Source organism: Ambystoma mexicanum, chromosome 1q (genome assembly GCF_040938575.1).
Source record: "Ambystoma mexicanum isolate Mex_15411 chromosome 1q, UKY_AmexF1_1, whole genome shotgun sequence".
Lineage (NCBI taxonomy): Eukaryota > Metazoa > Chordata > Amphibia > Caudata > Ambystomatidae > Ambystoma > Ambystoma mexicanum.
In genome coordinates this window covers 1,537,515,798-1,537,542,637 of record NC_090922.1, presented here as the reverse complement: position 1 = coordinate 1,537,542,637, position 26,840 = coordinate 1,537,515,798, and the positions used below count along the sequence as shown (strand labels likewise).

Genomic DNA, 26,840 nt, shown 5'->3' with positions numbered 1-26,840 from the left:
TATGGCCGCTATTAGTGTTGGAAAGTCAGCTTGTTCTGCGGGGGGAATGCTCTTGGTAAGGACTTTGATGTCATTGCCCGCCAGATTTAGGAACATGCTTCGTAGCCGAGGGGACTTGTCTTCCCCTGCAGCATCAATGAAGGTGTTAAAGTCCTCTAGCCAATCAATCCATCTTGGACCCTTGTCTGCTTGTGGCATCATTGAAAATGGGGGAGGCATGTGCCATGCTGTAGTTGCTGTGTTTCTTGCAGGGGCAGGGGCATTTGGTGGTTGTTGGGCCTGAGGTGAGCTCATGCTGAGGGCTTACACAGCGGTCCGCGTGTGTCTGGGTATGTGTGGTGGCAGTGTTGTCTGACCCACCTTTGATGACTTCCAGGCTTCCGTTGCACCTGCTGATGGGTCGTCGTGTGATCGGCGTAGGGCGCCCCAAAAGAACACTCCTGGGCGGTCAGCGCCTGGCACGTGGGTTCTCTGTAGTCTGGAGCCTGGTGGTGGAGTTGCTGCGTCAGGCGCTCTTCAACTCTTCATATAATTCTCTTTCCCAGGAATGCGGGCTTGGGATCGGGTAACGTCGCTGGGACCACACGGGTGGAGGAGGCGGACCTGTCCGCAGCGCGGATGCGCTGTCTGCTCGGTGAGGAGAAAGACAGGCCTGGGATCAGGCTCGGCGCCGGGCTCGGAAATGCCCGCGGCACGGATGAGCTGTCTGCGCAGCGAGGAGGAGGCAGGCCTGGGATCAGGCTGGACGCCGGGCGCGGAACTGCCCGCGGCGCGGATGCGCAGTCGGCGCGTTCAGGAGGAGTCGGGCCTGGGATCAGGCACGTGCGCCGGGCTGGAAGGTGCCCGCGGCATGGATTGGAGTGGGATCGCTGCCCGCAAAGGAGGAGGGCTCGGTGGTCTGGTAGGTCAACTCGTCGCCAGATGTTAGGCCCGGACTGGGCCCTTGAAAGGAGGACAGACACACCGATGGAGAATATACGTCTTTCTTTATTCGTATACATGCATGAACTGACCCCAAACTCCCTTCCCCCATTCTGACGTACTTCCTCACGTGATGTCTCCCACATGGCAGGGTTGCAGTCTCTTAAGGAGACACGAGCCCTGCAATGGTATGGCCCCGTAACACAACACAGTAACAGCACCTTTCTCAAAAATGCCTGCAACCAATCAAAAGCCTGTACAAGCTATGCTGCCAGGGAAATACATACAACACTCAGCATGGCAGCAACAGACTCACATAAGCCACATAATCTCCCAAAGCACATGAAACACAATGACCGGCTTGCCAGCATGGCAGAAACAGACTCACATAAGCTACACAATCTCCCAAAGCACGCGAAACACAATGGCCGACTGGACAGCATGGCAGAAACAGACTCACATCAGCCACACAATCTCCCAAAGCACGCGAAACACAATGACCGACTGGACAGCATGGCAGAAACAGACTCACATAAGCCACACAATCTCCCAAAGCACGCGAAACACAATGACCGACTGGACAGCATGGTAGCAACAGGCTCACATAAGCTACACAATCTCCCAAAGCACGCGAAACACAATGACCAGCTGGACAGCATGGTAGCAACAGACTCACATAAGCCACACAAACTCCCAAAGCACATGAAACACAATGACCGGCTGGACAGCATGGTAGCAACAGACTCACATAAGCCACACAAACACCCACGAAACACAATGGCCGACTGGACAGATGGTTTGCAGAGGATTATTAAAAACTAAAACACAACATTATAAACCTGTCTCACCTAATACACCAGGACTCAGTGACCCCGAGCTTTACTCAAAGTGTGTCTGCACATTCAGGGAATTTCAAGCAACAAAAAGGTACACAACATTGAATGTATGAAAAGCAAACTGGCGCAGATAGACAATGCAATCCATGGGCACTCATTCTGGGAACTCTGGGAAAGCTTAAAACAAAGACGAAACTTGATACAGCTATTAAGAATGGCCAAATATGGACCGATTACTTTAGAGGACCATCCAAAGACATCCCCACTGAACAACAAGGAGGGCAAGAAAGGTGTCCTGACAACGCTGTCTCTCCTGGAAGGAATGTGCAAACTGTGTCCTTTAAACAGCAACAAGGAGTCGGTCCAAGGAGCAACCTCTTTCAAACCCTGCCCAATCACTACAACAATGACCACCCTATGTTACTAGAGGGATCCCAGGCCCAGGTCTGAGAACCAATGGCTTCATCTTTTGACCAATTTGACTTCTTAGGACCAGACAACTTCAAATTTGGTAGAACGTTTTGAGAACAATTCTGTTTATTTCATCCCATGATCAATACATCATCAATGGAATCGCTTGTAAATGGGGGTGACACAAGCAGAGGAAAGGAGGGTGGAAAAAAAACCCAGAGGAGAGTGGAAGGAGGTGACAAGAACATCGTCAGTGAGTGAGGAAGTAAAAACCGGAGTGGAATTGAAGTAAGGTGTAACATCACAAGTCAGGTGGGAGGAAGAAAACCCTGTAGTGGATTAGAAAGGGTCTGTAGCATAAGAAGGAGCAGGGGTGGCAGGAGAGAAGGTAAAAGTGCTTGAGGAGGCGTCAATAATACATTAAAAGGGAATAGTTATATCAAAATATAATGTAGAGGAGAAAAGCCAATGCAGCATTAATGAGAAAGTAAAGAGAAAGGAGAAGGAGGGCACGATGGAGACGAGTGGGAGGACGGCCTTTCTTCAGATGTGAAGAGATGGAGTGAAGAAGGGACTTCTTTAGACGAGGAGTGATTGAGTGAGGAAGAGGAGCGTGAGGAAGAATTGCCATATTTTGATGAGAGGTAGAGGAAGAAGGAGGACAGGCCTTTGTCAAGCTATTGATCCAATAGACGGTGGGCAGGAAGGACATCAGTCAGCCAGAAGCAGGAGGTTCTGGAGGGTAGATCAGGCCCTGGGCAGGTCTGGACGGTAGGAATAAGTTCAAGTGGGGGTCAGGCAGCCTAGTGACAGTTTGGAGAGTTGATCAGAGGGAGATGAATGTAGGTGGAGACCGATAACACTACCTCTCTCTTGGCCAATCCCCATGTCCCTGCTGAGGAATTAAATGTCCACAACATCCTCCTGGTTAGCAGAAGCCTTGGGGTACAGAAACCCGGAAAGCCCACACTTAGGTCACGTGAGCGAAAGACTGGATGTAGGGCTGTGTGGGCCCTCAGGATTTGTTATAGGGGATAAAATCCACATATGAACTTTGGAACTGGACTGAACCACAAGAGCTGGGACGACAGAGGTCCATACACTCCTCCGAAGGGTGGAGAGTGAGGAGGAGACTGAGAAGGAGAGAGAAGAAGAGAGAAGGAGAGAGATTGGGCTACGGGAATCCTGTCATTGGTGTTTGTCACCCTGCCCAATTCCCAACAAAGAATTTGCTCTTGACAAGTCTGCTCTGGGTGTTCTTTGTAGTCCCAAATGTCTGACTTTTGACAATGGTCAGAAGATCGGAAGAAAAGTTGACTGCGGTTTTCTGAAATGTAGTATTGAGTGCCAATGCACTTTGTTTGCTTTGTTTAATAATTTTGACTTCATATCATGTATTCATTGATTCCTTAAGAAAGTGATCGTTTGACGTGGGTAAAGAATAGGTGCCTTTCCTTTTCTTGTTTCCTAAAATGTTGACCTTTTGGAGGTGGGAAATGTCACTCTTTTGGCAGATCACGAATACAACTGTACTTCATGGAACCCTGGTCACCGTCCAACGATTAATGGACCAGGTCCTACACCCCTGCCCAGACTTTGCAGGGCATACTTGGATGATATCGTGGTATACAGTTCCAACTGGGAAGAACATTTAAAACATATTACGGCCCTTTATGAATTGGGCAGCCACTTTTCTTGGCCTAAGTGAGGAGGTGGGATAATTTGGTGAGAATTTTTTAAAACGGTTTAAAAGTTAAGAAATTAAGAAAATAAAAAGAAAACAAAAAGAAAATGCTGTTTTCAGCTGTCTCCCATATATTTTCCAATAGAGAGAAAAGTGCTTCGGTTGAACAACCATAGTGCCAAAACCACTGGACGATCACACCCGTGGTGCCAAAACCACTGGACGATCATACCCGTAGTGCCAAAACCGCTGGACGATCACACCCGTGGTGCCAAAACCACTGGACGATCATACCCGTAGTGCCAAAACCGCTGGACGATCACACCCGTAGTGCCAAAACCGCTGGACGATCACACCCGTAGTGCCAAAACCACTGGACGATCACAGATATGTCTTTTCATCGTTTTGGCGTGAATCCGTCTGGTAGCTCTTAAAATATTGAATGTAGAAGGGACTGCCGCTGCTCCCAATTTTTTGTATATATCTCCACTGCAGCAATGCAGCAGTGCGACTTTTCAGAAATGAAATTCTGCTATTTGTGTGATCAATGTGAGCAATTTATGCTGTAATCTCCGGGGGCAGCCGAAATAGAAAAGCGTTGAAGATGATGTTCGGAGTGGCAAATGGGTAGCTTCAAAATAGGATAGTAGTGGGGAGAGGGAAAGAGGACCACATAAGCAGTGGGAGCTTTCGTGGTGGGCTGGGGGAGGGGGATCCTGTTTGTACCAGAACGTTTGTTTGTTTGTTTATTTTATTTCTAAAGCACAACAAACCCTGAGGTATCTGGGCTCATGAAAGTATCTTCAATAGTACAGTTAAATAATAACAGTTGCCGTGGTACAAATCGGCAAGTAAAGATTACAGTCAGTGGAGTACATACATAAGAGGCAAAAAAGAACAATTTACAGTTAGACATGCGATAAGGCAAGATGACGGTAATACATGCCTGATAGGTTTGTGAATCCGGATGTCATGGTTAACGTAATAGCTACATCGTTGTTAGCCAGGTAATGGCTTTTTTCTTGAAGTTGGTGAAGGACTGGGTAGTCTTAAGGTGTACTGGAAGGGGGGTCCAGAGCTCAGCAGCCAGTTATCAATTTACCAGGGGAATCCTGTTGGATTACTGAGGGAATCCCCCAATCACCTTTCCAGATGCGAACGGAAAAATGATACACAGGATCCGGCAAGCGAAAGGAGTATTTACACAAGAGGAGTAGGAAAGAGGAGGGGACACGTGGTTAATGGCAGTGGGGGTGGAGAAGTATTTTATATTATCAAACGTTTTCCTGTTACCATGAGAACTGGCATACACTGCGTTGCGCGTGAATGGATACCGGAAATGATTGCGGCGGGAATAGAATCAATTAACCATTACTGTGAGAATAAAGGGGGGCTTATTAAATAGGGAAGGGAGTATAGGCCAGGTCATGTGACTTTATAAATACTTGGCACAACATGTTCATGAACGGTGGCTATTGGGCCCGGAGGAACATAAAGGCTAATTGTTGCACTGTGGACAAAGGGCAGCGTGAAGGCCGTTGGCCATGGCTGTGGGATCTGGTTAATAACTCTGACGGGTATCGGACGCAGCTGGTAGGCCGGGGCCAGTGCCATTCCCCCTTTAATAATAAGTGGAGCAACATGTACAGTGGCCACAGCCAGTGGGCCTGAAGAAACTATAGTATGACGAAACCCTTTGGAATTCAGTGAAAAATCTTTAGTTAAGAGAGAATTAACGTTATCCGGTTAATCGCAACAAAATCATTCAAATTAAGTAGGTGTAGGAAGGGATAAACATCTTAACTTGGTGCACCTTCTCCCTCCCTCCAGCCCCGTTACAAAGACCTTGAGCACGCACAGCACAGCACTGTTATTGGAAGTTCACCTCCAATTCAGAACCAAACGGGAAATGCATTGTGAGTATACAAATTAGCTCAATTCTAATGCCTTTGATCCAGGAACATGAGCAGTGCTAAAACAGACAGCTCTCAAGGATTCAAACCACCATAAACATATTTCACCCTTGTTGGGGACCATCAGTATAGCATAGACTCATCCCTTGTGGTTGGAGCATTGGGGCATGTTGAGCAAACATCATCAAAGTTATGGTGGGTTAGAATTTTCCTGATGTAAAGACTTGATATTTGAGCTAATTTGCATAACCGCAATACATTGCCCATTTAGCTCTGAACTTGAGATGAACTTCCACTAATGACTACTGGGGGGCGCTGTGCTGTGTGTGACTTGGCTGCAATGGCTAATTATGCTTTCACATTTCATGTGGAAGCATGTATGTTCAAGTCTTTAAACTCACCTTAACTTTGTTGGTGTTTACTCAACCTGCCCCACTAATTTTCTTCTGCTCCAAGCGTTTGCTTGGCTATTGCATTTATCAAGGAGGCAGGCTTGACTAAAGGGCAGTGGTGGTGTCTTGACAGTATCAGGGGGCAACAGCCCCCACCACTGATCTAGGGTAGGTGGCCTATCTGTCCTTACTCTGTCTCCCTTGCTACTCTCTTCTCTTCCTGTCTCTCTGTCTCTCACTTGCCTATCTTCCTGTTTCATCTCCCTACTGTCTCCTCGTCTCTCTTCACCTTACTTTTCTGTCCCTCCAATGTTTCTCACTCTCCTCCTTTCTCCACCTCTCCCTCCTTTTACAACGTCCTCCTTTTTTACAACCCAGCACTCTACACCCTTCTCCTCTCTCTGACACCATGACTTCCAGTCTCTGTTTCACTCACTTTGTCTCTCTCGCATGGTCACACCTTCCAGACCCACTCTACTCTCACTCTTACCTATTCTCTCCTCTCCTCTCCTCACTCTCACTACACACTCTCCACTCTCACACACTGGTACCAACTCTCTTACAAGCATTGCCATCTATGCACTCTATTCTAAAATCCCCAATACATCCTCAGGACTCTGCTACATGTTCCTGTTCCATCCTTCTGCCCGCATGGGCGGTTATACCGGGCCTTCGAGTTTGACTGCCTCTTTCCCTCTTCAACCTTCCCATTGTTCCTCGCTTGCACCCGGTGTCTCGGGACAATCACCTGGGTCCGGACACAGGATCCAACACTTTTAAAATCCCTTCTTAGTATGCCTCTTCCCCCCAGGCTTCCCCCGGTCTAGCACACAAATCAAGATGTGGGAGCAGGAGTCATAGGCTGAGACTATCAAGGAGAAGTTAAAGTCATACTCTTCAATCTAGGAGATAATGCCTGTGTGATAAAGCCAGGCCAACTGGCTGCTCAGCTAGTATATGAGAAGATCCTAGGTCCTAAGATAGAAGAGGGTGAGGATCTACATGATACAAAGAGAGAGCAGTAGCTGCCACCCAACGCAAAAGATCATCCATGCCTAGCATCACTGAAATTTGCAGGAGCTCAACAAATAGATCCACTGTTAGAACATGCCCGGAAAAGAGTAAAACCCTAAATTCCCGACACTTAATAGAGCCGAGGGAACTCCTCTACAGGGTGAACGTTCATCCACAATGTCACAGGATAAATTCCTATCAGCTTCTGATCCCAAACCTTTTAATAAAGCAGTATTGTAGCTGGGCAGGGGTCTATGCCCACGTTATTAGCCTGTGTGCTTCTGTGCCGTATGCCAGAAGACGTTTTCAATGCCTATCATTGAAGTCACGTTGCGCCGTACTGTTATGGCTATTGAGGCAACCAATGCAAACAGCAAACAGCAAACTTGTACAGGAAACAAGTACATTCTAGTCATCATGGACTATGTCACTGTTTACCCCCATTGTGAAGCAACATCACAGAAGCAATCCTGGAGGTGTTGATCCCTTTTTCACCCGACTAGGCTTTGCTCTGCCGATCTTGACAAATCAAGTCTGTTTTTTAGTCTAAATTAATGGGAGACATTAAAGAGAGCCTGAACATCAAGACCTTACGCACCTCAGTATACCATCCCCTGACCAACGGCTGGTAGAAAAATGAAACCAGACCTTAAGTAAGTTAATCGACATAGAAGTAAAGAATTGGCATGATTTGATACCAGGGCCGCCTTCACCATCCCGAAGACCCCTCAGACGTCCACAAGCATCCACAGGTTTTTTAACCTTTCGAGTTGGCATATTGGTGGAATCCCCGAGAGGTGTTTAACATTATGTGAGTGGGAGGACCCAGGGACTAGGTATATAAGTGACCACCCATTGATACAGAACACAAAAGACCATGGAGGATTGGCGAAAATGCATCTCTAGTCCTCCGAAGCCAGACAAGAAAAATCTTATAATCAGAAAACCAAATTGAGAAGTTTCAGTGTGGGGGACAAGGTGATGGGCTTCCTCACCACCACCCAGAATAAGCTGCTGGTCAGATGGCATGGCTAGTACATCATCACTGAAGTGGCTTCTCAGCTAACATATAAGGTGCAGCAGGCTGACCGGAGGAAGCCATCCCAACTTAACAAAATTAACAAACTTAAAGCCTGGAAGGGAAATAGCGACCCTCTACTACTACCCATATATGAGAACAAAACCAGTGGAACCCCGCTTCCTGTGGTGGTACACAAGTTGACAATCCTTCTGGGGCTATTCCTGCAGAATCACAAATATCTAACCTAACCTGACCTCTTTTCGGATAAACCTGAGAAAGTACGAGCATTTTTTCATACAATCAAAACACCCCCGGGAAGATACATTTCTTTTTTTTTTGCAACCCTCAGACAGGCGTAGCCCCGGGAGGAACCCGGGGCCGCAAGCCATGTTCGAAGTGCCAATGATCAATATGATTAAAGCTCTAATGGATCCCAGAAGCAAGACAAATACATTTCACAGGAGGAGTTGGTAAAAATATTAGACGTGTGGGTCATTGAAAGATCGCATATTAATTGTTTTGCACCCATAGCACTGGTGCCATAACCACATGAAAGCTGCGATTCTGTCTTGACTTTAGATAACTAAACAAGAAATCTGAATTCTATGCACATCAACGAATTGGAGCGAATCTGTTTCCCACCTTGAATCTAACAAAAGGCTATCGCAAATGCCCTTGGACTTGAAGACAAAGAGTAAAATGGTTTTCTCTTCACCACAGGGACTCGTTCAATTCACGGTCCTGCCTTTTGGATTACAGAGGGATATTTCAGCATTTCACAGATCGAGTTTTGGAGGAATGCTGAGGATTCCCTGGTGCCTATCTCAATATCATCGCAATACACAGTGAGCCATGGCAAGATCACATATCTCCTCTGCATGAAGTCGTTATTTGCTTTAGGAAAGCCGGTCTCATGGGCAACCTTGGCAAATGCCATCTGGCTCAAACATCTGTCAATTATCTTGGATTCCAAGAGTTCTTCTACCACACAAGAGCAAGGCCGAGGCAGTGCAATATGGCCACCACCAAGGGACAAAAGGGACATGAGGTCTTTCCTTGGGTTGGTGGGATATTGGTGTAGCTTTGTTCAGAATTTCTCCACTATTGCGCCCCCCGCTAACCAAGAAACGGAAGGAAACTCAGCAAAATCCCCTGATTTGTAATAACCCAATCCAGAAGAAATTTAAAAGCCCTGTCCTTATTATGCCTGACTTTTCAGAGAAATGAATATTGCAAACAGGTGCCTCCATAACTGGCCTTTGAGCATTCCTGTCTCAATGAGGGATGGCGAGGAAATACTGAGCCTATATATTAGGCGATAACTATATACTCAGGAGTAGCCTGACCTGTCAAGAAGGGCAGAGGACCCCGCTCAGCCTGAAGTGGGAGCCATATCATGTTAGAAGACAGAACCAGTCCTAGGCCAGAGAAGGAACGTAGCAGTGGGGAGGGCTTCAGTCCCTCCCCACCCCCCCTCTATGTGCCTGTGTGCTTGAAAATGGTACTACTCCTAATTATCCCAAGCCTCTATTACCAAATGCTAGCCAGTTCCTCTCTGTTTATTCTAAGGATCTATCGACACCAGCAACCCAAGTGATGGGCCGATGGGAAGACAGCCCACAACAGCTTCTCTAGGAGTACCAAGTACCGGCACACCCCAATCGGTAGCACGGAACAATGGAACGGCTGCATGGCACATACATTCTGACCAAGGCAATTGCCATCCAATCTTTACAGCAAGTGCGCTCACTTTCAAAAGCGCTGTGGGACAGCATTTTGACACAGACTTCAGCCACGTAAGTAAAGCAGCTGCTTTCCAGGAAGTGAGCAGAGAAGCGACTCTTTAACAAAGACTGCAATATGAATGACTTAAACCTGCTCACAAGCTCAAACTTTCACCGTGGTAGGCTGCCCTTGATGATCTGCGGGATACCCATACAAAAGAAAGGGGCAGGGCTTAGATCACCTTGTATGTGTTTGGTGTCTGTCACACCTCCCTGGTGGTTAAGCCAGGGAAAGATCGGCCCGGGGAATCAGAATGGGAGAACCAATGGAGGCAGGAGGGAATGCTGTAAGAGAAACAGAAAGGTGTGGGTTGTTTGGGTGAGGACAGATGAGGAGGCGACAGGCTATTGCACCAGTAGGAAAGACAGTGGAAAGGATTGTGGAGGCTTTTGAAAGAGAAGGTGAGGTACTGGCTGGTGAAAGAAAGTGACAATATGTTATGAGTGTATGTGTTAGGTGTGTGAATGAATGTGGTACTAGGAGGTTAGGGAGCGAGTTAAGGGTGACTGAGGGAGTGCAAGTAGGGTGACGGAGGGAAAGGTGGGATGGATTAGTAGTGATGTCGAGGTTGGAGGAGTGGTAGATTAAAGGTGGTAGTACGAAGGATGTGGAGGCAGGGTAGTAGCAGTCTGGATTGGGAGGAGGGAGATTGTAGAAATTGAAGTAGTGCTGTGCATTGTGGGTATGAACATAAGCTCAGATCCAAGCCTTACAGGGCTGTACTGTTTAATACGTAGCACTCTTCAACCCAAGGTAGAGAGCTCTGTAGGACTCATAAAACTGGGGATCATCGGTGCAGTAAAGTCTGACACCCTCGTTTGGGTCAAAAATATATGAAATCTGTTTGTATATGAGGTTTAGCTTTATACTGGAAATATTAATTGTGGAATTGTCTGATTTATGTTCAATGCACGAGGAATGGCTCAGTGTTGAGCGTCTGGGGCCTTTCCATATCCTGGTTTGGGTTGGGATTTTGGGCCTGATTAAAGTTTTGGCAGAATTTGAGTGGTAAATCCACTGAAATACCACCAGATGGATTTACCATTACCACCACTTGGTCCTGGAGATTTACCGCGGAATTTCAAGTGGTGGTCGGCGGTGTAAATCCCTATAGAATTACTGCAGCCCGTTATTCGCTGATTTTGGCGTTTGTGGGATGTAAGGTGGAGGATCTACCATTACTGACACATGGTCCAGGAGATTTACCGCAGGATTACAAATGGTGGTCTGCTGTGTAAATCCCTATAGGTCTCCATGGCGATTTTGGCAGAATTACTGCGTAGGTGGGCTGTAAGGTGGGGGCTTTATCTCCAGCATTTTGCTGGTGGAAACTCCTCAACTTTTTTGACCAAAGTCGTAGTACGGGGGTGCGGTAATGCAGCACTAATGCGGTTACCACTGGATTGCCACCATTTATCCCCAAACCACCTTATTCCTAATTAGGCAATTTGTGTTTATGTTTAGAATACACCAGACAAATTATGGTGGGCTCGCAAACCCTTCCATTATTTTTCAACTGAATGTGACATTATGAGGACAGTTCAGTCAGTCAGTGGGTGGTGGTGAGTGGGTAAGAGGCGATGGGGAGTGCCCCTTCACTGGCTAAGAGTGGTCTTAAATACTAGGCTAGCTTTACTGTAGTAATAATAATAATAACAATAAAAATTTGGCATTTATATATCGCTACAAACCCTCAGGTATCTGAGCGGTGCTCATTATTACCCACGGTGTGGGCCGGGATTCGAACCTGCGTTAGCAACCTCTAGCGCCCTACTCGCTGTGCCACTTGACCGGCTAGTGGGGACCATTTCAGTGCAGAGAGTGGAGCAGTGAGAAGGAGAAGAAGAGCCGGTGCAGAGATGTTGTGGAGGGATGAAGGTCACAGAGTCCAAGAGTGAGAGTTGCGAGAGATGCTCATACCGAGTTTGAGAGGGGCAAGACCATGAACAGATTTGTAGATGAGAAGTAGAAACTGAACGACAGAGTACATTTGCAGGGAGAGCCGTAAGTATAAGGCTAACGCGCAGAGGTGGGAAAGGTACGAGGAGGTGATGGGTGTAGCTCTGTAATAGTATATGGTGCAAACGGGTCAATGGGGTCATGGGAGGGTAAGCAGAGGGGAGGAATGGCAGGAGCTCAGTGGGGAACTAGAAGAGAAGTGGAAGAGTGATCAAAGTGGAGTGAAGATAGAGTTTGGGAAGTAGAAGAGAAGTGGAAGAGTGATCAAAGCACAGTGAAGATAGACTTTTGGGAGTAGGAGAGAAGTGGAAGAGTGATCGAAGTGCAGTGAAGGTAGGGTTTGGGGAGTAGAAGAGAAGTGGAAGAGTGATCGAAGTGCAGTGAAGGTAGGGTTTGGGGAGTAGAAGAGAAGTAGAAGAGTGATCGAAGTGCAGTGAAGATAGGTTTTGGGGAGTAGGAGAGAAGTGGAAGAGTGATCAAAGTGCAGTGAAGGTAGGGTTTGGGGAGTAGGAGAGAAGTGGAAGAGGGATCAAAGTGCCTTGTAAAGAGCTGACTCACCCGCCAAGCCTCCTGCATGCCCATTCATTCCAATGGGCGTCTCACCCGCCAAGAACAAAATCGGGTGATTTCACCCGCCTTTCCAACACAAATGGTTGAGAGCTATGGAGTAGGAGAGAAGTGGAAGAGTGATCAAAGTGCAGTGAAGATAGGGTTTGGGTAGTAGGCGAGAAGTGGAAGAGTGATCAAAGTGCAGTGAAGATAGGGTTTGGGGAGTAGGAGAGAAGTAGAAGAGTGATCAAAGTGCAGTGAAGATAGGGTTTGGGGAGTAGGAGAGAAGTGGAAGAGTGATCAAAGTGCAGTGAAGATAGGGTTTGGGGAGTAGGAGAGAAGTGGAAGAGTGATCAAAGTGCAGTGAAGATAGAGTTTGGAGAGTAGGAGAGAAGTGGAAGAGTGATCAAAGTGCAGTGAAGATAGAGTTTGGAGAGTAGGAGAGAAGTGGAAGAGTGATAAAAGTGCAGTGAAGATAGAGTTTGGAGAGTAGGAGAGAAGTAGAAGAGTGATCAAAGTGCAGTGAAGATAGGGTTTGGGGAGTAGGAGAGAAGTGGAAGAGTGATCAAAGTGCAGTGAAGATAGGGTTTGGGGAGTAGGAGAGAAGTGGAAGAGTGATCAAAGTGCAGTGAAGATAGGGTTTTGGGAGTAGGAGAGAAGTGGAAGAGTGATCAAAGTGCAGTGAAGATAGGGTTTGGGGAGTAGGAGAGAAGTGGAAGAGTGATCAAAGTGCAGTGAAGATAGAGTTTGTTGAGTAGGAGAGAAGTGGAAGAGTGATCAAAGTGCAGTGAAGATAGAGTTTGGAGAGTAGGAGAGAAGTGGAAGAGTGATCAAAGTGCAGTGAAGATAGAGTTTGGAGAGTAGGAGAGAAGTGGAAGAGTGATCAAAGTGCAGTGAAGATAGGGTTTGGGGAGTAGGAGAGAAGTAGAAGAGTGATCAAAGTGCAGTGAAGATAGGGTTTGGGGAGTAGGAGAGAAGTGGAAGAGTGATCAAAGTGCAGTGAAGATAGGGTTTGGGGAGTAGGAGAGAAGTGGAAGAGTGATCAAAGTGCAGTGAAGATAGGGTTTTGGGAGTAGGAGAGAAGTGGAAGAGTGATCAAAGTGCAGTGAAGATAGGGTTTGGGGAGTAGGAGAGAAGTGGAAGAGTGATCAAAGTGCAGTGAAGATAGAGTTTGGAGAGTAGGAGAGAAGTGGAAGAGTGATCAAAGTGCAGTGAAGATAGAGTTTGGAGAGTAGTAGAGAAGTGGAAGAGTGATCAAAGTGCAGTGAAGATAGAGTTTGGAGAGTAGTAGAGAAGTGGAAAAGTGATCAAAGTGCAGTGAAGATAGGGTTTGGGGAGTAGGAGAGAAGTGGAAGAGTGATCAAAGTGCAGTGAAGATAGAGTTTGGAGAGTAGTAGAGAAGTGGAAGAGTGATCAAAGTGCAGTGAAGATATGGTTTGGGGAGTAGGAGAGAAGTGGAAGAGTGATCAAAGTGCAGTGAAGATAGAGTTTGGAGAGTAGTAGAGAAGTGGAAGAGTGATCAAAGTGCAGTGAAGATAGGGCTTGGGGAGTAGGAGAGAAGTGGAAGAGTGATCAAAGTGCAGTGAAGATAGAGTTTGGAGAGTAGTAGAGAAGTGGAAGAGTGATCAAAGTGCAGTGAAGATAGGGTTTGGGGAGTAGGAGGGAGAGACTGTGATAGGTAAGAGATGTAGTACTCTATCTACACTACATTTGCCACATTCATTCTGCCCTTTACTGGATACGTTTATCAAGAAGCGTCCAGAGCAGATTTACCATCAGAGATCTGTAGGTTCAGGTAGAAAACAGCAACTCTGTGGTCATGGGGAACACACAGACAACATCAATAGAAACTTGCTCTTACCAAAAACACCTCTTATTATGTTCTGGCATTGCCGTTCCGTAGGTTTGCACGTGACGGTGGATGAGCACAATAAATCAGTCGCCCTGCCACACGAATAGCACTCTAAAGAGTGCGCTGTGGGGGAAACAAGACAGAATGAGACACATGCCTTCAGAACTTCCTTCCTCCATTTCTGGGGAGCCCATACTGCTATTTCAGCAATATTACATGGGCAGGGGGGCATTACCAGGCCAGGTTATGCCCCCACTGGTGTAGTATTGCTATTAGTACCCCGGCACCAATGCCCTCGCTTGTTACAAGTTTATTGTCCCTCGCCGGGTACTAATATTCATCACACCATTCATTCCTAGGTAGATTGGGCTCAGCACTCGCAGTCTTACTTTCTTGCATTAGGACTTTATTCAATTCATAAAGTGCTTTCACTAAGAGCTGCACAATAACAACAAATACATGATATGATATGATAGTTTATTTATATAGCGCCTATACACAATGTGTTTCAAAGCGCTACAAGGCAAGGGAGGGAACAAGGGAAAATACAATGATATTCTTACAGGCCATGAACAGCAAGGATGTGAAATTAACTATCGTACTGGCCTGAGCTAAGAGCTAAAACATAGATAAGGAAGGGGGGGGGTAGTGGAAAGGAAATGGAAACAGACAGGCGACTACCGTACTAGGCCTGACAACATTTCTGGTAGACCCGGAGAAAACAAAAGGTGAGGGAGAGGAGTACAGAAAGGGAGGGGAGGAACAAAACAAGCTACTATCGTACTAGGCCTGATGACATTTCAGATAGTGCGGGAGGGGGGGACACAAGTAAGGGGAGGATGGAGGAGGCAGCCAAGGTTGCTATCATACTAGGTCCAGGGACAATTCTGATAGAGTAAGTGCATAGTAGAAAGTAAGGGGAGGAGGGGAGGAGATAGGAACAGGGAGAAATGGAGAGTACAGTCATAATGAATAAATGGTGACAATAACCATATATTAAAACAGCAAAGTCAGAAGAAACATACAAGGCCAGCCAGTATTCTTCAAGTAAGGATTAGATAGGGTGCTGGGAAGTGACAGCAGAATATCTCATGCGTTAGGGGCAGAGAGGCAACACACATGAAACAAGGGTTCAGAGGACAGTGAGAGGCCGGTCAAAGGTAACATGAAGGAGAGCAAGTAGAGGTCAAAGATGACAGATAAGAAGGGGTGAGACCATGGAGGCACTACTAAACAATACAACGGCAACTGGAAAGAATACACAGATTCTATGTGAGCTACAGAAGAGAGAGAAATGAAGCAACAACAGATGTGCTTGAAGGAAGGTGGTACTGGGGAGTCGCCAAGACCAATCAGAAAGGTCAAGCAATAATCAGAACATGAGGAAACCAAAGCAGGAATAAGGAGCTTGTTTCATTCTCAAGACAGACCACATATCTTCATGGCAGTTCTGACCTCAAAATTTTATAACATACATTTTTGTATTCCCGCCACACCTGGAAAATAAGAAAGTCTTCTATATATATATTTGTGAAGGTTTGGATGTTCGGGGTTGGCTCCAGCCCCATAACAGTTGGTGGGCTGACATTGTGGCCCAAGGTTGGCATACCAGTCAGTGGCCCTCATTAGGACCCAGGCGTTATGGGGTTTACGGCGCCGTAAACGGCGCCGACCCTTAACGCCTGATTCCAAGGTCCCTTTGCGGGATGGTGATTTTAACGCCTGCTTTTTGCAGGCGTTAAAACCCATGCCGCAAAGGGACCTTGGTGCTAATTACGCCACCGTAATTTACGGTGGCGTAATTAGCGCCTTTCCCCATTCCCATTATGCCCTATGGGGCAAAAATGGGAATGGGGAAGGGTAAAATGGGAAATGGGGATTTACCGCCCCACTCACCTTGGAATGGGGCAGTAAATCCGCCATCCACCATGGTGTAAACATAGTTTACACCATGGTGGTAAGGGTACGACCCAGGCGGTAACTTACCGCCTGGGTCGTAATGAGGCCCAGTGTATTGGCGATAGTGAAATTTGACCAACCCCACCTATTCACCCTATACAGTGCGGGGTCTGGCTCTGTGCTATCAATATAGGCAATTTCGGAAGATTGACGATTTTGAAATTGTTGGCTCCAGCCCTACAACAGTTGGTGGGCTGAAATTTTGACACAAGGTCATCATAACAGTCTGGGGTTTACTGACGATAGTGAAATATGACCAACCCCACCCATACGCCCTACATCGGGCGAGGTCCAGCCCTGTGTTATCAGTATAGGCAATTTCGGGGATTGCTGATTGTGCAAGTTATTCAAAAATAGGAAGTTAGGACACAAGGTCGGCAAACCAGTCTGCGGTATACTGGCGATAGTGAAATTTGACCAACCCCACCCATTCGCCCTAAACAGGAGTGGAGCAGAGTCCGGCCCTGTGCTATCAGCGTAGGCGATTTTGAGAGATTGCCGATTTTTCAATTTTTCAAAAATAGGATGTAAGGACACACTATAAAATACACAAGGCTCTAACAGACCCCCATGTGCATGTCAGCTACAGCCATGGGCAACGCCGGGTGGGTACTACTATATTTGTTTAATGTTTTATAGAAAGTAGTGGGTCAAGCATGTCAATCATCTAAGGTCCATGAAAAAAGAGCCCAGCCCACTGATGCCCACCACCTAGACTGCATCATTCCAAACATATTCCACCCTCTACTCCATTCCACTGCTGAGATCATACACTTTCCAATTCAGGAACAGATACAACACATCTCCCTTCTTTACCAGAAACACCCACATGTGGAACCAGGCACAACACATCTCACTTCTTTACCACATACACAACCCCACATTTGGAACCAGGCACAACACATCTCCCTTCTTTACCACACACACACATCCACATCTGGAACCAGGCACAACACATCTCACTTCTTTACCACATACACAACCCCACATTTGGAACCAGGGGCACCACATCTCCCTTCTTTACCACACACACATATCCACATCTGGAACCAGGCACAACACATCTCCCTTCTTTACCATACACACACATCCACATCTGGAACCAGGCACAACACATCTCCCTTCTTTACCACACACACACATCCACATCTGGAACCAGGCACAACACATCTCCCTTCTTTACCACACACACACATCCACATCTGGAACCAGGCACAACACATCTCACTTCTTTACCACATACACAACCCCACATTTGGAACCAGGCGCACCACATCTCCCTTCTTTACCACACACACACACATCCACATCTGGAACCAGGCACAACACATCTCCCTTCTTTACCACACACACACATCCACATCTGGAACCAGGCACAACACATCTCCCTTCTTTACCACACACACACACATCCACATCTGGAACCAGGCACAACACATCTCCCTTCTTTACCACACACACACATCCACATCTGGAACCAGGCACAACCCATCTCCCTTCTTTACCACACACACACATCCACATCTGGAACCAGGCACAACACATCTCCCTTCTTTACCACACACACACATCCACATCTGGAACCAGGCAAAACACATTTTCCTTCTCTACCAAACATGCACATCCACATTTGGAACCAGGCACAACACATCTCCCTTCTTTACCACACACACACATCCACATCTGGAACCAGGCACAACACATCTTCCTTCTTTACCACACACACACACACACATCAACATCTGGAACCAGGCACAACACATCTCCCTTCTTTACCACACACACACATCCACATCTTGAACCAGGCACAACACATCTCACTTCTTTACCACATACACAACCCCACATTTGGAACCAGGCGCACCACATCTCCCTTCTTTACCACACACACACATCCACATCTGGAACCAGGCACAACACATCTCCCTTCTTTACCACACACACATCCACATCTGGAACCAGGCACAACACATCTCACTTCTTTACCACACACACACACACATCCACATCTGGAACCAGGCAAAACACATCTCCCTTCTTTAGCACACACACACATCCACATCTGGAACCAGGCACAACACATCTCCCTTCTTTACCATACACACACATCCACATCTGGAACCAGGCACAACGCATCTCCCTTCTTTACCACACACACACATCCACATCTGGAACCAGGCACAACACATCTCCCTTCTTTACCACACACACACATCCACATCTGGAACCAGGCACAACACATCTCCCTTCTTTACCACACACACACATCCACATCTGGAACCAGGCACAACACATCTCACTTCTTTACCACATACACAACCCCACATTTGGAACCAGGCGCACCACATCTCCCTTCTTTACCACGCACACACATCCACATCTGGAACCAGGCACACCACATCTCCCTTCTTTACCACACACACACATCCACATCTGGAACCAGGCACAACACATCTCCCTTCTTTACCACACACACACACATCCACATCTGGAACCAGGCACAACACATCTCCCTTCTTTACCACACACACACATCCACATCTGGAACCAGGCAAAACAAATTTTCCTTCTCTACCAAACATGCACATCCACATTTGGAACCAGGCACAACACATCTCCCTTCTTTACCACACACACACATCCACATCTGGAACCAGGCACAACACATCTTCCTTCTTTACCACACACACACATCCACATCTGGAACCAGGTACAACACATCTCCCTTCTTTACCACACACACACATCCACATCTGGAACCAGGCACAACACATCTCACTTCTTTACCACATACACAGCCCCACATTTGGAACCAGGCGCACCACATCTCCCTTCTTTACCACACACACACATCCACATCTGGAACCAGGCACAACACATCTCCCTTCTTTACCACACACACACATCCACATCTGGAACCAGGCACAACACATCTCACTTCTTTACCACACACACACACACATCCACATCTGGAACCAGGCACAACACATCTCACTTCTTTACCACACACACACACATCCACATCTGGAACCAGGCACAACACATCTCCCTTCTTTACCACACACACACATCCACATTTGGAACCAGGCACAACACATCTCCCTTCTTTACCACACACACACATCCACATCTGGAACCAGGCACAACACATCTCCCTTCTTTACCACACACACACATCCACATCTGGAACCATGCACAACACATCTCCCTTCTTTACCACACACACACATCCACATCTGGAACCAGGCACAACACATCTCACTTCTTTACCACATACACAACCCCACATTTGGAACCAGGCGCACCACATCTCCCTTCTTTACCACACACACACATCCACATCTGGAACCAGGCACAACCCATCTCCCTTCTTTACCACACACACACATCCACATCTGGAACCAGGCACAACACATCTCCCTTCTTTACCACACACACACATCCACATCTGGAACCAGGCAAAACACATTTTCCTTCTCTACCAAACATGCACATCCACATTTGGAACCAGGCACAACACATCTCCCTTCTTTACCACACACACACATCCACATCTGGAACCAGGCACAACACATCTTCCTTCTTTACCACACACACACACACACATCAACATCTGGAACCAGGCACAACACATCTCCCTTCTTTACCACACACACACATCCACATCTTGAACCAGGCACAACACATCTCACTTCTTTACCACATACACAACCCCACATTTGGAACCAGGCGCACCACATCTCCCTTCTTTACCACACACACACATCCACATCTGGAACCAGGCACAACACATCTCCCTTCTTTACCACACACACATCCACATCTGGAACCAGGCACAACACATCTCACTTCTTTACCACACACACACACACATCCACATCTGGAACCAGGCAAAACACATCTCCCTTCTTTAGCACACACACACATCCACATCTGGAACCAGGCACAACACATCTCCCTTCTTTACCATACACACACATCCACATCTGGAACCAGGCACAACGCATCTCCCTTCTTTACCACACACACACATCCACATCTGGAACCAGGCACAACACATCTCCCTTCTTTACCACACACACACATCCACATCTGGAACCAGGCACAACACATCTCCCTTCTTTACCACACACACACATCCACATCTGGAACCAGGCACAACACATCTCACTTCTTTACCACATACACAACCCCACATTTGGAACCAGGCGCACCACATCTCCCTTCTTTACCACGCACACACATCCACATCTGGAACCAGGCACACCACATCTCCCTTCTTTACCACACACACACATCCACATCTGGAACCAGGCACAACACATCTCCCTTCTTTACCACACACACACACATCCACATCTGGAACCAGGCACAACACATCTCCCTTCTTTACCACACACACACATCCACATCTGGAACCAGGCAAAACAAATTTTCCTTCTCTACCAAACATGCACATCCACATTTGGAACCAGGCACAACACATCTCCCTTCTTTACCACACACACACATCCACATCTGGAACCAGGCACAACACATCTTCCTTCTTTACCACACACACACATCCACATCTGGAACCAGGTACAACACATCTCCCTTCTTTACCACACACACACATCCACATCTGGAACCAGGCACAACACATCTCACTTCTTTACCACATACACAGCCCCACATTTGGAACCAGGCGCACCACATCTCCCTTCTTTACCACACACACACATCCACATCTGGAACCAGGCACAACACATCTCCCTTCTTTACCACACACACACATCCACATCTGGAACCAGGCACAACACATCTCACTTCTTTACCACACACACACACACATCCACATCTGGAACCAGGCACAACACATCTCACTTCTTTACCACACACACACACATCCACATCTGGAACCAGGCACAACACATCTCCCTTCTTTACCACACACACACATCCACATTTGGAACCAGGCACAACACATCTCCCTTCTTTACCACACACACACATCCACATCTGGAACCAGGCACAACACATCTCCCTTCTTTACCACACACACACATCCACATCTGGAACCATGCACAACACATCTCCCTTCTTTACCACACACACACATCCACATCTGGAACCAGGCACAACACATCTCACTTCTTTACCACATACACAACCCCACATTTGGAACCAGGCGCACCACATCTCCCTTCTTTACCACACACACACATCCACATCTGGAACCAGGCACAACACATATCCCTTCTTTACCACACACACACATCCACATCTGGAACCAGGCACAACACATCTCACTTCTTTACCACATACACAACCCCACATTTGGAACCAGGCACACCACATCTCCCTTCTTTACCACACACACAAACCCACATTTGGAACCAGGCACAACACATCTCCCTTCTTTACCACACACACACATCCACATCTGGAACCAGGCACAACACATCTCACTTCTTTACCACATACACAACCCCACATATGGAACCAGGTGCACCACATCTCCCTTCTTTACCACACACACAAACCCACATTTGGAACCAGGCACAACACATCTCTTCCTTACCACACACACCCACACTTGGAACCAGGCATAGCACATCTCTGGCACAACACCGGCCACAGACATGTCAAAACATAATTCCCTGGCCGAAGCCCAGGCGAAGTCTGGATACGTACAGGCACAGCCGTCTGCTTCTGTCGCTGTTGAACGCTCTATATCTCTCAAATACTCTACTGGTCTATGTTCTATTAGTCCATCACGGTTGGCTTCTTCATTTGCAGCACGCCTCGGCTTGGTTATTGGCTGGTGGTGCTCTGTTATATTCCATCTCAGTGCTGCTTCCATCATTACATGGTTCTCCTGATAGTTGTGCTAATTGCATTCATTTTACTGTGCTGAGTCCAATACCCACTCATTGGTTTTGTCGTAGGTATCTACATCTCCCAGCCTCACGCAATCTTTCTAACCTCATTTACCCACCGCTTAATTCTCACCTACCCTGTGCTAATGTTGCTCTTTTGAATGCTCGATCTATCTCTAATAAGCTCACTCTACTCTTTATGTGTATTTCTGAGACTTGGCTTCCCTCCCCTGCATCTCTGTTTACATCCGATGCGGACTTCACGCATAGACCTCTTCTTTCAGGCCGCGGTGGAGGCACTGGTATTCTATATCGCCCATCCTCTATGTTTCTTTCTAGTTCTCACTGTTTACCTATGTTTACTTCATTGATGCTGATGCTCAAATTCCTTTGTACTATTGGGCAGTTTTAATCTTCATCCTTCTTCTACTCATCCTTCGATCCCATTCCTAGTTATGCTTTACTCTTATTGCCCTTCACCTCTCCCCACTCCTCCATCTCATATTTTCACTTCTTCTTAGTCCACCCCTGCTGTTTCCGTCTGTCCTGTCTATTTTTCAGACCATCAATTGTTTTTATTCTGAATTTTCTTCCCTGTCTCTGCCACCTGTTCTTCTCCCTCTGTTGTCACCTCCTCTTTTTTTTGCTGTGATCTCTGTGCTTGAACACCCCTATTTTTGTATCTTCTCGCATTTCTATTCTCCCAACTCATCCTGCTTCTCTTGTGCTTTCAATGGACGAAGCTGCTTCAGCATTTTTCACTTCTCTTTCAACATCTCTTGATACTTGATGTCCTCTTTCTATATTCTCTCCTTCTCGTACGCCTTCTCAGCCTTGGATCAATCTTCAACTTTGCTCTATGCGAAGAGTGCTTCGTCGCTTTGAGCGTCGATGGCATAAGTACTTTTCTATTGCTGATGGTGTATCATTTTCCTCCCACCATACCCTCTATTTTATTTTATTTTTTATATTTTTATTGACATTTTCAATCGTACAATTTGGTACAACAGGTCAACAAGTTTGGCAAAGGAAACAACAAAAATGAGAACCAGGGAGGGAGGGAGAAGGGTAACCAATATAGGAAAGGGGACAAAGAAAGACCAACCAGAAGCCAACCAAGTTCATCTGTTTAGTGCATAGTTCCACAGTCCGCTGTCCATACTGTTGCACATTTCAAGTAGGGGGTCAATGTCAGGGTCTCAGTTTGCATAAGAAGAGGGGGTGTATAGTGTACTTTACAGGTGGCAAATTGTATAGTTCATTTAACACAATTCTTCGCTCTCCACTGTAGGTGCTCACGGCGGCCTATCGTCTGATGGGTACAGAGCAGTGTCAAACAGTGCCTTCCATGCCGCAAAAAGGAGTCCCGCCCCCCCCGTGTACATCTAAAAGAACTTAAAACCATGCTATTTAAATAATTCCAGATAAGATTCCTCGACCACCACTTGCCTAATACTACTACATTCTGACTTGTCCAGTCACTTGTTCATAATTTTTTGTCTGTTCTTGTCTCTACTTATGCACCCGATGCTTGCGAGCAGTCGGCGCTATACAAATAAACAAATAAATAAATAAATCTATGGCACGCCCCTAGGCCGTTGTCTCTGCTGTGCTTGAGCGCTACATTTCTTTAAGCCATACTTCATACCTTGGGCCTTTACTTGATTTTCAAGTCATGGCTTTACATCTTTTCCCTAATATACAGGCTAAGTCCATAAACCAAGTGATATGCTTGGATCCTACCATAACCTCTATGATAACGCACATCTTTCTTCTAAACGCTCCTATTATTCTGACCTTTTGCATTCTAAATCACTTCATCCGCGACATCTTTTTCAATTCCTTTCTCGTCTCTTGACTCCTCCATCTCCTGACTACTCTCTTCAATCGAGGCTTACTGCTTCTGACCTTGCTAATTTCTTTACTTCTAAAGTTGACCCTCTTCGAGCGGCTATATCTCTTGCTTCCTTTCATTCCTTTCACTCTGCTTCTCTGCCTTCTTCCACTATGACTATTTCTTATTTTTCACCTATTTCTAACTCTGATACCTCATTGCTCATCTCTTATTCCTAAGATCTACCCCCTCTTAATTCCTCTCTTACTAGTTCTTTAATATATCCCTCTTTACCTCTACTTACTCTCTTCTATTTATACATGCTATTATCCTTCCCATCTTGAAGAAACCCTCTCTGAATCTATCTCTTCCCTCTAATTTCCGTCCCATTTCTCTTCTTCCTTATCTTTCTAAATTACTGGAATGTGTTGTCTATTCCTAGGTTTCCTCTTTCGTCACCCTCCCCTCTCTCGTACCTCGTTTTCACTCTGGGTTCCAACCTCTGTACACTGAAACAGCTCTTCTTTCTGTCTGTGGTTTTCTGCTCGCTACTCTAAACACTCTTATATTTTTATACTTCTGGATCTTTTCGCTGCTTTTTACACAGTAGGCCACTTACTAGTTCTCCAGTCTCTCTCTTCTTTTGGATTTTTTGGTTTGGTATTATCCTGGTTTCAATCTTACTTATCTAATCGTACTTATCCGGTCTCTTAGGCTGGCAATTGCTCTGATCCTCTTCCTCTTTCGCATGGTGTCCCACCAGGGTCTCACAGGGGTCTCACAGGGGTCTATCCATTTCTCTTCTGTCTCTATACCTCTCCACTGGCTAATAGTATCTCTTCCCTCTGACTGTCTCATCACTGTGCTGACCACACCTAACTCTTCAATTTCATCCATTACATCTGCCATTTACGTGAAACGTTTAGCCAGCTTCTCTGCTATTGAACCCTGGATGTCTGATCACTTCCTTGTCCTTAATGCCTCAACTGAAATTCAATGTTCTCTATATTGTATTCAAGGCCCTTCATGGTCTTGCTCCAAACTATCTTGCATCATTCAGCTCGAAATTACAAAGAAGGAAGGGACTGAACAGCTGGTGTGAGCTAGGGTTGAGGAGGAATGTGTGACAGAAAGAAAGTTCTAGAAGTGTAGAGAAAGTCTAGATCCTTGTTGATGGAGGATAAGAAAACAGAGACTAGTGTTTCATTATCTAGAGAGCTGATGGTGAGGCAAAGGAAGCAGTAAAGGTGGAGAGAATATCACAGCCACAACAAGTAGAGAAGAATCAAGAGAAGTGAAAATGAGATCGAGAAAGGAGTCAGCTAGGTGAGAAGAAGGCGTAGCAATTTTGGAAACATGGAAATAATCTAATAGGGCTAGGAAGGGGGAAGAACAATAAATGGTATTAATCTGACAATTGAAATTGCTGAGTTGAAAGAACAGCGACGTCGACGGAAGTAGAAATGACCGTCAGGTCTCCAGATCATCACAGAAAGTAGGAAGACAGACAGGTGGCCTTTAAACAATGAGGTAAGGTTTAGAAAACGTAATAAAATGCAATTCAGATAAGGTAAAAGGTGGTCAAACAGCTGCTGAAGTAACAGTCATCCAGCAACAGTGTTGAAGAAGACCCCGGCACTACCTCGACCTTTCCAGTGAGGCAAGGAGAGTGGGAGAAGAAGAAGAGAGGGCAGCAGGAGTAGCCATGTTGGTTGGTGAAATGCAAGTTTCGTTAAACATAACAATTGAAGGTTAAGACAAAAAAAGAGGTTTAAAGTGAAATGGGTTTTATTATATAAACGTGTACATTCCAAAGTGCAATTGAGGAATGTGGAAGTGTAGAAGAGAAGGTGGGAGGGTCGCAGAGATCTGTGTAAGGACGAGCATGTGACGACCTGAACAGGCAATGGGTAAAGGGGCGAGCAGTAATCAAAGCAGAGGGACTGGTGGGGGGACGAAGAAGAAGTTATAAAGAACGTAGAATGGGAGAGCACTGGAATGGGACCTGCGATAGTGGGAATAAAATGAGAAGTAGAAGGATAACTAGCAATACCCTAAAGAAAAACCCTCTCACCGAATGTCATGCCCGCGCCGTTGGCGCACGCATTGGCAACCATCATGGACTACTTGGTACTCATTTATCCTCCTAATACTCCTTGAACAACTCCTTTTCACGCCTTGGTCTTTTATTTCCATTTGCTCAATTTTGGTTCTTTCTTATTTTATTCAATTAACTACATTTACCATAATGCACCTGGCTGCAGTCCTCAATTCCTGGCTATTCTCATTCATTGTTATTGGGACCACAATCCCCAGAAGCCCTAGCGGCCAGTGCTGCTTCCACCTGCTCAGGACCAGAGAGGGAGGAGGCAGATTGTCTTCAGGTGTGCTGCTACAGGTGCTGTCAATTAGCCTGCCTCAGAACAGGGCAGGGCTGTATATAAGCAGCTGCCTGGAGGAGCACAGTGTCTTGCATCTTGAGTTCTCCCCGCTCCTGTTTGCCTTGACCCTTTACTTTGTATGCTGTTCCTGTTGCTGCATTATCCTGTTTTGTTCCAGTGCCCTTTCCGGGCTCCCTGCCTTGCAGCCGATCACGCTCCGCTGCCTTCTACCTACAGCCCTTGTCCTCTGGGCTTCCTGCCTTGCAGCCTATTACAGTCCTCTGCAGCCCTCTACAGTCAGCGGCCCTGCTCCTCTGGGCTCACTCCTTGCTGCCCTGCTCCTCTGGGCTCCTTGCCCTGCAGCCTGCCTCACTCCGGCTGCCTGCAGTCCTTGTCCTCTGGGCTCCCTGCCCTGCAGCCTACCTCACTCCGGCTGCCTACAGTCCTAGTCCTCTGCAGCCCGCCTTG

General features: G+C 46.6%; 1 protein-coding gene across 1 annotated transcript in view; it reads right to left on the bottom strand.

Moving 5' to 3' along the window:
* LOC138522794 (weak neurotoxin 10-like) overlaps positions 1-26,840 on the bottom strand; it is an 81,062-nt gene that overhangs the window by 41,285 nt on the left and 12,937 nt on the right. The window contains exon 2 of the mRNA XM_069635405.1: positions 14,347-14,460. Coding sequence (XP_069491506.1) covers positions 14,347-14,460 — 114 coding nt within the window. The remainder of the gene's footprint in view (positions 1-14,346; positions 14,461-26,840) is intronic.